Source organism: Cornus florida, unplaced genomic scaffold, assembly GCF_030987335.1.
Source record: "Cornus florida cultivar Cherokee Brave unplaced genomic scaffold, ASM3098733v1 CherokeeBrave_3.0.0_Hap2_Chr09, whole genome shotgun sequence".
In the NCBI taxonomy this organism is placed as follows: domain Eukaryota; kingdom Viridiplantae; phylum Streptophyta; class Magnoliopsida; order Cornales; family Cornaceae; genus Cornus; species Cornus florida.
Window position 1 is genome coordinate 67,463,310 of NW_026775579.1, and position 13,611 is coordinate 67,476,920.

Here is a 13,611-nt window from a genome sequence, read left to right on the forward strand (position 1 = left end):
AACTCGGATTATCCCCACTATACGTTGCTCAATCAGTCAAAACCCCAAGGCTCCACCTTGACTACTCAAGCTCCATGCCATGTAACCAAGCTGATTGACTCCACCTACAACTGAAGCTCATTATAACACATATTGAGACTTCTTGTGTTTCCTAGATCTCTTTCACCTTTAGCTATGATACCAGTTGTTGGGGCACAGCGGAAGCAAAAGAAAGAAAGAAAACAACATTTCAAACCATAACACAAGATATATACGTTATTCACCCAAAATTAGGGTTACATCACGGATGAGAAGAGATTCACTATATTTGTAGAGATATTACAATAGTAGAGAATTTCAATACCAGACCATGCATACAAACTCTTGACCGAGTTCTCCGTGTACTCCACGAGACTCCTTCTTACCATCAATGCTCACTCTACCAAACCCGTAACTCACTCCTACCATCAACGTACTCCCTCATGAGGCTACATCTCTCTCAACTCATAACTCTCAACAATAGCCTAAGTGTTGATTTATAGAGTCACATACCTAATTCCTTGGTGGACAAGGATTACAATTTCTTAGAGCCCAATACAGTTTCTATAAGAAATTACCATAAAAAATACACTCTAAAATATAAACTAATAATAATGAGAATTTGAGACATAATTCCTAACAAATCGAACGAGCATTTTACTCCATCTGATCCGAATCGAACGAGCATTTTACTCAATCCGATCTAATCCGATAATCCAACAGATTATTTGTAAGTGAATCAATATCCGATTTGTTAATAAATAGGTATCCGATTCGATAAAAGTGTAAAAAATTTTATAAAAAATAATAATAATAATAATAATAATGTCAAAAGAGAATAAAAAAAAAATGATTATAAAAAAATAATAGAAAAAAATAAAGATAAATAAAACATGGAAGGCAAAGAAAAATAAATAAATAAATAAATAGATCATTTACTCTTTGTTAGTGAATAAATATTTTGACATTATTAATATGTAAATTAGGGAATTTATTAGTATGTGGGTAAAAACACCACACAATTGTACACGGAGATTGTTTGTACCCACGGGGCACATGCCACTGGCCCGGCCAAGTATAAAATTTAGGTATTTTTATTTTATTTGTACATTTTAAAGAAAATTTTTATATAATGCCCCTAAAATTTTTAATTAAAATTATCTCCTAAAGTTCTCTTTCTTTTCTCTTTTGCTCTTAAAATATCTTTGATTTCCTTTAAAAAATGTTAAATTTTACTCGTCTATCAGACATCATAGTCTAATTTTTCTTAATTTATTTAATTTTTCTTTTTTTGTTTTCCTAATTAAAATTCTTGTTTGACTTACAAATGATATATATAGAATATAATTTTTTTTTCTTGTTTTATTTAAATTTATTACCATAATTTATGAATTGGAAAGTAAAAAAAAAAACAAAGAGATTATGGGGACGAAACAGGAATAAGAGGAAGTCAACGGATGTAATTGCTTTCAAAATACAAAGACATATAACTATATTTAATGAAAATATTAATTAATAAACAACATTTTAGTTCTTATATTGGTCAAGTACTAAAGTACTCGTTGATTTAGCATATCACGAGCAATGTTTTATCTCATTAATTAAATAGGCTGACTAAATAATATAAAATAGGGTAAATTGCATGGACATCCGTGAGGATTCGGTCAATGTCACTCAAATGCAAGTCAACGACCTTTTTAACAATGACACTCTCTATAATTCCAAATGTCAAATTTGTCTCTGATTATTTAATTCAATTAATTTATAAAATATTAACCCTGTTAATTGACAAAACCACCCTCATCATTAAGTCTTTTTCTCTACCCTAATCTTTAACCATTGCAAGAAGCACATGCCGAGTGCAGAGAACTTCATTCATGATCCTACTAGCATCCGAAAAACACAGATTATAAAACACGGACCCATAAGTAAGAATACAACTATTTTTATGGGTTTTATCAATGTGTAGGTGTTGTAGTACATAATACACAATTGTAGAATTAAATGGTAGTAGAGGAGAATTTTACGATAACAACTGATTACAGTATTGATCATTTGGGCCTTGGACTTATGAACGGGGATACTCCCGAAACTCACAAAGAAAAAAGTTAGTTAGTTAGACAAAAAGTGAAATTAGAAATACCCCTTCCTCGGGCTACCAATTAATAGAATGTTTTTAATTTTTCAAACATTAGGATTTGTTTTTAGTCAAGGCTTGACCCTTATTGAGATCAGTATTATGAAAACTTGGTTATAAAATTTTTATAAATCTCTAAAAATAATTTTCTATTTTTTGAATTCTTGATAAATTATTTTCTGAATGACAAATCAAGAGGCATATGAAGAAAATGTATATTTTATTGTAATAAAGGGTTGATACCTAAGTCACATAATCCTTCTCAATAGGTGTCGCTCGTACGTTCCGCGCGCACTCTCACTCAATTTCTCACTATTTATGACTTAATTCTGTCACTCACGCTTTTGAATTCGCTCTCGCTCCCACTCCCGCTTTATGTGACTTAGATGCATACTTTTGTCACTAAAATTTATGATATATGTTGCAACCATTAAAATGCAGAATATGAGAATAACTTAAATTCTCTTGGTAATGCGATGATACACGATATTACACACTAATTAAACAGGGACTCATAAGTAAGAATATATCTAGTTTGACAGGTTTTATCATTGTGTGGTAAACAAAGTAATATATCAATTGTAGAATTAAATAGTAGTAATCCTCTATTAGGATTTGTTTTTAGAATGATGACAAGGGCTAGTCAAGGCTTGATATATTAAAATGCACTGTATGGTGTGCTGTAGTTCAATTCAATCTATGACAAGCTCCCTCTTAACCCAATGACATTGAAAAGTATTTCTAATTCAAAGACAAATTGAGTATGGATTATACTCAATTACAATCCAATGGATTCATTCTCATTTGAGTAGATCATTCAATAGATTTCTCACATGTCCCAATTTTGAAATAATAAAATAAATAAATAAATATTTACGATGTCCGGGATTGGGTTGTAATAAAACAACTTTTCACAATGTAAATTAATTTCATTAACATAATAGAAATAAAACATAGATAGAATTTCAATAACAGAATCATAGACTCACCCCAAAGAAGAGAATTTTTTAAACTTTTTCCCCCTCCCTTTCTTTCTATAACCATGCTAAGAAAGATACAAAACAAAATTCAGAATAGCAACTACATTTGATATGCACCACAAGAACTCTTCTTCTTTTTAGTAGGTAAAATACACGCACTATTGCTCCCCCTTGTTAGCCTTGAATAATTCGCCAACTTCATTTGTATAAGGGAGTACATATTTCTCAAAGAACTTCTCTTCAGTGATCCTGCATACACTTGCCAAACTTGGCTTTTTAAGAAGCAAATTCCTGCTTGCCAATACATCCACAACTCTTAGCCGTGGCTTAAGCCTATTCTCAATACTGCGACCAAGCAAGTCTGGGTTTTTAACAACATATGAGATATCACATTTGCCTGTGCTAAGAAAAAGCTGAGTTATCGCCCTAATTTTCCTCTCTGACTTAGTAAAAGCCTGAGGCTGTGTCCTAAAGATTGACAAAATGTCATCTTCCGAAAACCCCAAACTCTTAAACACCTCCAATTTCAACTCCCAATTCTCTTTAGTCAAAGAACTAATAACCCGAATCGCTTCAATAAACAACTTAGAGTTCCTGTCAAAACCCATCTCATCAACCCTCTTGACATATTCTCTAATAATCGTTGGTTTATGCAAGAATAATCTTGGGGATTTATAGACATGGTGGATAATTTACGACGAACTAATACCACAACTCTTCATAAATTCAATATTGGGTATCATAGTTTTCCCCAAATCATACCTTAAAAGCCTCCCAGATCTCTTTAAAACCCTAGACACATCATCCATATTCAAACCCAAAACACTCTTCAATGCTAAAATCGACGGGCCAAGCCGATTATCAACGCTACTAGTTAGAGCTCGTGGGTCAGACGAAACAATTTGCACAATATCGCTAGAAGAAATACCCAAGTCTTGAAAATACTAGAATTTGGGTTTGATGGAAACTTCAAGTTTTGTAGAGAGAAGTTGGGGCGCGTGTTTCATGACATGCTCGAGATTGGTATCCGAAAAACCACTTTCCTTGAGAAATGACAGAATCGAATCGAACTTTTCAGTGCTTTTCAGATTGGGGCTTCCTGGAGAGGACGAGACTTTCGAAGCAGTTTCAGGATAAATTTTGTGTCTCTCAATCAAGTAATCAGCCACCGCATTGGGGGTTTTTGGAAAGGAAGAAAAGAAGAGAAGAGAGAAAAGAGAGATTAGGGTTTTGTTGAGATGTGAAGAATTCTATCAATCAAAGCAAAGAGTGTAAAGATGAGTACTTGCCTGCAAAGTGGGGAGCTTCGTAGATTTGCAGTGATCTCTCTCTCTGTGATTCTCGAGGAGTGTTTGAATGATGAACAGCGTGCCCTAAACGTAGTTCGAGCTCTGTAAGTTAGGCTCATTTCAAAAAAAAAAAAAAAAAATTATTGGGCCTTTAGCTGACTGGGTCCGGGTGTAAGAAGTAAAACCCAGGCCAATCATCATCTCTCAATCTCTACAACGGCTCAAAGTTTAAAAAGATCAGCAAAACTAATTCCTCTGCGGTTCAGGAGTGACTGTGTGTGAGTTTCATATGATCATATCAATGTAAAATAAATAAATAAACAATAACCATACACACTTGTGTGAGTTTCGTATGATTGTATCGATATAAAATAAATAAATAAACAATAACCGTACACACTTAAATCCATAAATGTTATTCGTCAAAGCCTTTGGAGACAAGTAGTCTTATAAATATAAACATGTATATACATTCTAATTTATATTGAAATGAATATCAATTTTTATTTATTTATTATAAGACAAGAAGGGTTAGAAGTTAAATTAGTAAATGCAGTGAGTCGAAGTCGAGTTATTCAAAGTCTACCGAAAGCACTAACCCATTGATCTATCGAGACATCTGCAGATGAATATCAATACAACCTTCTTTTATTTAAATTTTGTTTTTTTCACAAAAATTTTTTTATGGCTCATTCTTAAATTAGTTTCCCAAAAAGCCTTAATGGGAATGCAACTATTTGGTACTCACACACACACATGTTTCTTTCGTGACTTGAACCTCTAACCTCCCTTTAGGACGTATGAGGCTAATACCGCTAGGCCGCCCGTTGGTTAGAATAAACATTCTTCATTAATATGAAATGTGTTGGAATAGAATGATAAAAACCATTCTAGTGTTTGGTTGGACCAATTTTAAATTTAAAATGGAACAAATTTTAAATTGAATTCTCCAAAACATCCCTGTTAATAAAAAATAAATTAAATTAACAAAATGACATTCTTCTATAATTTTTAAAAAATAAATGGTGGTAGTGGAGGTGGAAAGCGGTAGTAGTGTAGGTGGTGGTGGTGAAAGGCGGCGGCGGTGGCAATGGTGGAAGGTGGTGACAAAAGTGTTGGTGGTGGTGGAAAGAGATGGTGTAGGTGGCGGTGGTGGAAGCCAATGGAAGTGACTGTGGTTGAGGTGGAAGGCAGTGGAAGTGGTGGTGGTGGAAGGCGATAGCTGTGGCGGTGGTGGTGGTGGAAGATGGTGAAAGGAAATGGCTGTGGTGGAAGCCAATGAAGGTGACTGTGGTGGTGGTGGAAGGCAGTGAAGGTGGTGGTGGTGGAAGGCAGTGGAGGTGGTGGTGGTGGAAGGCGGTAGCGGTAACGGTGGTGGTGATGGAAGGTGGTGGAAGGACATGGCGATGGTGATGGTACAAGGTAGTGAAAATATAACAGGTGAATGAAAATAATACACTGGATCTCTCATATATTGAGATTGTCAAAAGTATTGCCATATAGCAACTCTCAATTTTTTTTGAGAGGTCTCTCTTTTCTCATACAGTGTCGTTTTTCAAAATATAGCAAGTGGATGAAAATAATACACTCCAAATAGTATTTTGGATGAAATGCACCATTGAAGCATAATTATTAAACTATAGTATTTTGGCACTATAACTCCTCTCAAAATATAGCTTTGGCATGAAAAAATAGCATTTTGCATGAAAATGCTCTTATTTAGGTTAAAAAATGTAACCGGTTCAATTTGAAAAGCAACCGGTTCAATATGTAAAAGACCTTAATTACTCTCTTTCTAACTTCAAACATATTCTAAGTGATACCCACACACATATGCCTCCATAAAGACTCCATACACACATTCTCATTAATCATTACTCATGAACTTCAATTGAATGAATGTAATCTGTTTTTTTTTTTTTTTTTTTTTTTTTTTTTCTTTTCTTTTCTTTTCTTTTCTTTTTTGTTCACTAAAATATTAATCATTTATGGCCATCGCAAATAAAAAAGGAATTCGGTGCAAGTAGTAAAGCCCAATGAACTCGTAACAGTAAGGCCCATAGGGCTGGATCCTGCAACCTATACAACGGCCCAAAGTTGAAAAAGTGTAAGCAAATTTTTTTCCTTTGTGAGTCTATTCGCTGCAAGAGGTTACCCTGAGCAAGCAACATGCAAGCGCTCGTCCACATGGAATGAGAATATTTGAGTTCTACATAAGTTTTTGCACAGTTTTTTATTTTGATTTTTATTTTTTGATAGGTATATTTTCTGATTTTTAGAACTGCTCTCACAAAATTAATAGGGAGTTGCTTTTAATTTTGTGGTAATGATATGAGTTAATTTTACTAGATTAGGGTAATTTGGACACGGTGTCTCCACTACGAAAGTGAAATTTTGCTTACAAGGCTGTATCAAGAGCAATGTTTTATCACGTTCATTAAATAGGCCGACTAAATAATATAAAATAAAAGTGATCAAATAGAGACATTCATGTGAGCCTCAAATGATGCCATCTTATCATTGTTTATTGGGGGAATTTTTTTTTTTTAACTCAAATGAGGTAGATATATATTCTACATAGACTGCATAGTTCTTAGCCGAAACCTATTTTCTACGTAATAGGGTTTGGTTTGCAAAGTTCTTAGACCATCTCCAATGCAAAAAGTTATTGTTGCATGTCAAAACTATATTCTAAGAGTTGCTACAGTGCCAAAATGTTATATTTTAACAATTATGCTCCAATGGTGCATTTTATCCAAAATACTATTTTTACTTAATAGTTTATAAAAAAATAATAATAATGAGGATGAGACCTGCACATGGGATATAAATTTTCACTTAATAGTTCATAAAAAAATAATAATAATAAAATATTTAAAAGCCAAGTCTGCTCTTCCAACAACACATATCAGCTGGACAAAACACCTGTTAACTTCTGGAATTAAATGGACAAGGGAACAATGCTGAAGCTCTCAACGTCATGCATATTCTCATCCAACTCTGCCATTGTATAAACATCTACTAACATTTATATATCCTTCTATCACATACAAATTTCAAAAGATATTCCAAAATGAAAACACTATTAAACCTTCATCTAGAATAGAATAACATGAAACTATGACCTTAAATATAAATGTGTCAAACAAAAGATGTCATTTAAAATTATACAAAAGCAATTCTCATGAGTGTGTGTCTGCGAGACATAGTAAATAAAACAGGGAATGGATCAGTAATCCTATGTTTAAGTAATAATACAACAACAATCAAGCCTTTTTCCCAACTACTTGGGGTCGACTACATTAATCCTATGTTTCCATTCCGCTCTTTTTTGTTCAAGTATCAATGAAAATTTCTTTTTTCAGGTGGAGGTTTGCAACCCTGAAAAATATATACATTTCCATTTCAAGAAGCTAATTGAATGAAGAGGTGCTATAAGACGAAGCGGGATGAGGTAGCCTACCTAAGAGTTGGATGGCTACAACCATAGAGGTAGACCTAACACGCTTGATCAAGGCCAAAACTTGATGAAATCTGATTTCAATCAGAAATCTGAAATTTCCAGCACAGTACGCTTCATTTTGTAAACTGCAGGGGCCAAAATCAATCAACAAGAAGAAAAGAAAAATAATACAATCTTAAGTTTGTTTCTTTACAAACCTTCACGGCCTCCTAAATTACAGAATATAGATATATAAACCTTTTAATTTTGTTTCCAGGGTAGGTACTAACTTCATCCCAAGTAACCTTAACATAGTAATTAGAGCTAAGTGAGAGGAATTTTACGAATAGCAAGAGAATATCGGGGTAGTGTCCTATTTGCATATATAATTTTACGATTGCACCTATTTGCAATTGTTTTTCGAAACTGTAAACGTAAACATCAATATATAGACAGGAAAAGGAAAAAAAAAAAATAGTAATGAAAAATAGTGAAATACAGATCTGAAGAAGAGAGAATTTATCCACAAAATTCGGATTCGATCTGAGAAGAGATATATATATACATATATGAGGATGAGAGGGGAAGAGAAAATACAAATCTGAGAAGAGAGAATTTACCCGGTCAGAGAGGATTGACGGAGAGAGACGTCTAAACCGGAAACGCCGTGGATGTTCTCCGTCGCAGGTTTCTGTCGCCCTTTTCTTCTCGGTATTCTGGGCATAGATAGCAATAGCTATTGCTATATGTTGTGTTCTATTTGGCACAAGAAATGGCAAAGGTATATTTTGACTGCCCATTGGAGAGTCCAATTTTAACCCAACTGCTATATTTTGAAATTGGCAACCCATTTGGTAGCCCATTGGAGTTGCTCTTAGGAGGGAATGCAATTGGAGTAAATGGAGTAGAATTGTGCTATCATTTGAGCCGTCTGATTTGATTTGTGCAAAGTCCGATAACATTCATTGATTGTTCTATAATAATCACATTTGTACCAAAATCTTGTCAATCCAGTCTTAAGGTGGTAACAGAGTTCCACAAACTAAACCAGAATCATCTCAAAAGTTCCTAAAGATGTGAAATTTGTAGGAAAGGAAATGGAAAAAGAAGCCACATCAAATATGCTATAGAAGAACAATTTAGTAGTCAGTGAATCCAAGTCAAAATTCACTATTGCAAGAAGCACCTGCAGAATGCAGACAACTTCGTTCGGGATACTGCTAGCATTGGAAGAAGAACATTAATTCCCTAAATCATAGTTATATTGGTAGATCAGTACCGACACACATAAGTACTGTAAGCACCAATATAAATGAGAAACAAAACTTATAATAGCATACAATTCTGAATAATGAGAAAATTATAAGTCAAGAATAAGATCAAGGCTATACGTGCAGATACTTAATAATCATTGCCTCACACAAAATGAGAAAGCTTGAGCAAGATATATTACCTATCAGGATTATTCAACATGATGCCTCAATTGAAAATTTGAAAAAAGAAAAAAGAATTGTTGAATTAAGGATATATTTCAACACATTTGAAATGAGACAGCAACCTGGAAAATTAATCCATGTTTTTTTGAGTAATACACCATATGGATACAAGAAAATTTTGTGAAAATCTAGTGCAAAAAAGTACCTACTTACCTGCCATGCTATGCCACCAAGTTATTTGCTTATCGGGAAAAAGATTCAGTCTCTAGGTAATAAATAATTAAGTCACAAATGATGTCATGATTTTATGCACATATTTCTGCTTTCAACGAGGCCTTGTAGCCACAAATAATTTGCCAACCTCATTTGAATGAGGGAGTACATATTTCTCAAAGAACTTCTTATCAGTCATCCTGCATACATACCCCAAACTCAGCTTTTTAAGAAGTAAATTCCTGCTTTCCAAAACATCCAGAACTCTTAACCGTGGCTTAAGTCTATTCTCAATACTGTAACCAAGTAAATCTGGGTTATTAACAACATATGAGATATCACATTTACCCGTGCTAACCAAAAGCTGTGTTGTCTCCTTAATTTTCCTCTCTGACAGACCAAATAACTGAGGCGCTCTCCTAAAAACTGACAAAATGTCATCTTCCGAAAACCCCAAACTCTTAAAAAGCACCAATTTCAACTCCCAATTCTCTATAGTTATCGAACTAATAATCCGAATCGCTTCAAGAAACATCTTAGAATTCCTGTCAAAGCCCATCTCATCAACCCTCTTCACATTTTCTCTAATTCTCGTTGGTTTACAAAAGAAAAATGTTGGGCAATTATAGACACATCGACTTATTTGCGACGAACTAATGCCACAGCTCTTCAAAAATTCAATATTGGGAATCATAGTTTTCGCCCAATCAAGCCTCAGAATACGCCCAGATCTCTTTAAAAACGTAGACATATCCACATTCGAAACCAAAACACTCTTCAATGCTAAAATCGATGGGCCAAGCTGACTATCAACGCTACGAGTTAGAATCCGAGGGTCAGACGAAACAATTTGCACAATATCGCTAGAAGAAATACCCAAGTCTTGAAAAAACTTGAATTTGGGTTTGATGGAAAGCTCAAGATTTGCAGCGAGAAGTTGAGGCGCGGATTTGATGACACGCTCGAGATGGGTATCCGCAAAACCACTTTCCTGAAGAAATGAAAGAATTGAATCGGTCTCTTCAGGCCTTTTCAGATACTTTACGACGGAAGAGACTTTCGAAGCAGTTTCAGGAGAAAATATGTGTCTATCAATCAAGTAATCCGCCACTGCAATGGGGCTTTTTGGAGAGGAAGAGAAGAAGTTGAGGGAGAAAAGAGAGATTGGGGTTTTGTTGAGATGTGAAGAATTCTTGAGAGAAAGAGAGATGAGACTTTTGCAGATATATACAGTCCTCATTTCTTGAAGAAACACAGTGATGTATCATAATATGCTTTCAATCACAACAAAGAGTAGAGATCAGTACTTGCCGGAAAAGTGGGGATCTTCATTGATTCGATTTTCTCTCTCTATCAGTCTCTCTCCGCCTCCGGTTCTCTGAAAGTGTTTGAATGATGAACACTGTGTGCCCTAACCCATCTAAGGTTGTTCACCTCAAACCCGAATCGACATTGGTATGAAAATGTTGTAGCCCAAGAATTAGGTGGGCTCTACATCGGCCCAAAGTTGAAAAATTACAGCAAAAATTAAAAGCAGTTATCCCGGAATTTGAACCCGGAATTTCCAATGTGCTACAGCAGATCTCTATGAGACTATGACCCAATGCAATAAATTTGATGATAATTCATATAACTAATATTTACATCAGCATATGAGCAATTAATCACTGACCTTTAATTCCCTTGGCATCTATAGAACAAACTCGTCTGATCAATGGCCAATTCAAATTAAATTGACTAGTTGAGTTTTTTATCTATTTTTTTTATATATAACTTTAATAATTAGATAAGTTTCACTTTCTAATGCCAGTGGGATATGATGCCAATGGAGCTTGCTAATCTAATCTCTTTATTAATATTTAACTTTAAATCTAATAAGATAAATTGTTTTCATATCATCAACTAGGGGTGAGAAAATGATTTACAACCCATTAACTCATTCATATTCGTTTATATTTTAATAATTTTGGGTGAATCATATTTAAATTGAGTTAAAAATAAAAATATAAATATCCATATTCCACCCATCATATAATAAATACTATTATTCTATATTGTTTTAACTCCATTTCTCTCTCTTAAATTTTCTCTCACCCACGTTACTCTCTCTAAATATCTTTCTCATCCAACTTCTCTCTTTCTAAGTTTCTCTCTATCAAATATTTTACTCATCAATCACCCTCCAATCAACCATCATATAATGGACGGAGGCAATTATATATTCTCACCGTTTATTCAATCACCCCCACCCGCCTTCATCACTCTCACTCCCACCTTTGATAAATAATAATATTATAAAAAATATAATTATAAAAGTAATTATAATTTTGAATCAAAATTTAGAGGCGCGTAATCGCTTCTTAAAGACAGTTGAAACATCTCTTAGGTACAATCAGAATATTAATTGGTAGCATTATCTTCGGGATTCAACAAAACTAGATTCAACAATCTGTATATTTATAGAGTGACACCCTTTATAAACTTATGTATTCATCTTCGTCTAATTATTTGTTCAGAATAAAATATAATTTAATAAATTATATTTAAACACGTATATCAATATTGAATGTACCCACGTGTTACGTGGAATGTTTAGAATTCCATAATTTGTTACCCAAAAAAAGTTGGTTGGAATTTCAATTCTGATCATCGGAATGAAAGGTTAGAACCTTGGAGGATACCAAAAATGACCTGGGCCGGACATAACCCGGATTACTGAAGATTGGATCCAGGGAGAACACTTGACCCGATCGAATGATTGATGATCAGGCCCAGCATCCATTAAGAGCGATCAAAAAGCCCAACCCCAGAGCGAAAGAAATGAGCCCATATCTAGGATGAGCCCAAAAGACCGGCCAGCGTGAAGAGCTAAATAGGAAGCTTCTAGAACAATTGTAAAGGTCTATAAATAGAGTGAAAAAAGAGGGAAAATGGGTTGAGATATTCTAAAGTGTAAGGATTTGTTTTTCTAAATTAAGAGAGTTTATTTCTTGCATTTTTAATGGCGCCGTCTGTGGGAAATGAAGGAAGAATCCAGTTGATCGTCGCGTTCTTTGCAAGCAAATTGATCATTCTTTCAGAGGATTAAGATTGATTTGTGAGATAGAAGCTTGATTTTTGGAAATTGGATCTCGAGCTGGAAGATTGTGATCAATTTTGGAACATAGAAGTCTAGGCAGAGTACATTATAAGAATTCCCAATAGTATTTTCATACTAGTCCATTTAGTTTGCTAACACAAAACTAGCAACTAAAACTTCTACAACTCCTGACAGCATGCAACTTACTAGTTAAAATTACATGATGTCTATAACCACAGCATAACCAACACTCCTGGAATTGAAATATGTTATATATATCATTGATATAAAATCCTAACAATAACTTTCATATTAGTCCGTTTAAGTTGCTAAAACAAGCTAACAAATTAAATCATCCTCCTTCCTAGACAGCATGCATATTAATCTTTAAAAATTCATGAGTCCCTTAATATTAGCACACTGGCATATACTAACTATTTTAAGGCTTTAACAAGTTAATTTTAAACATTTAAAACCCCACAACATTTTCCAGAAATTACCCCTAAGCCCCTGGAATCTGAAAAACATTAGAAAACACCCCGTAGGGGTATTTTGGCAAGGGAGCTAGCTCCCCCATCATGGGAGCCGGCTCTTAGGCTTCTAGAGCCAGCTCTCCCTCATGGAGAGCTGGCTCTCTCATCATGGGAGCCGGCTCCCTACATTAGGGAGCCAGCTCTCTCCCTGAGAGCCTCTCTCTGCTTTGTCTCTGTTTCGTCCATTTGTCTTCTGCACTTCCAGCGAAGTTCAACATCCTTGTCCCAAATCTTTTTAACATTCCTAGGGTTCAATTTAAGTTCTTATAGTCCTAGAAACTCCTCACATTCCAGTATGAATTAATTGACAAAAAGCTTAATCGAAAACAAAATAGTTTATGCAAGAAAACCGATATCAGTTAATTAAACATACAAACAGTTACAGTCTGATAACTTGCATCAAATTTCCATTTTAAAGTTGAATTAATTCCTGGAGACCATATAGAATGCACATAACAAAATTTTACAGGAAAGAGATAGAATG

The 13,611-nt window shown here is 34.4% G+C and overlaps 2 protein-coding genes across 2 annotated transcripts; both read right to left on the reverse strand.

Annotated features, from left to right (window-relative positions):
* Positions 1-3,293: 3,293 nt before the first annotated feature.
* LOC132272762 (uncharacterized) lies at positions 3,294-3,743 on the reverse strand. The gene has a single exon (XM_059773855.1). The coding sequence runs from the start codon at positions 3,741-3,743 to the stop codon at positions 3,294-3,296; it is 450 nt and encodes a 149-aa protein (XP_059629838.1).
* A 5,549-nt stretch (positions 3,744-9,292) lies between these two features.
* On the reverse strand, positions 9,293-10,946 carry LOC132274215 (transcription termination factor MTERF6, chloroplastic/mitochondrial-like). The gene is made up of 2 exons (XM_059775439.1): positions 9,864-10,946; positions 9,293-9,715 (listed from the first exon to the last, which is right to left on the reverse strand). The coding sequence occupies exons 1-2, from the start codon at positions 10,753-10,755 to the stop codon at positions 9,711-9,713; spliced, it is 897 nt and encodes a 298-aa protein (XP_059631422.1). The 5' UTR covers positions 10,756-10,946; the 3' UTR covers positions 9,293-9,710.
* Between the last annotated feature and the right edge of the window lie 2,665 nt (positions 10,947-13,611).

What these genes read in the sequence shown, in the direction of transcription:
- LOC132272762 (XM_059773855.1), bottom strand. Translation starts at nt 3,743, where the DNA reads ATGGGTTTTGACAGGAACTCTAAGTTGTTTATTGAAGCGATTCGGGTT.
- LOC132274215 (XM_059775439.1), bottom strand. Translation starts at nt 10,755, where the DNA reads ATGAGGACTGTATATATCTGCAAAAGTCTCATCTCTCTTTCTCTCAAG.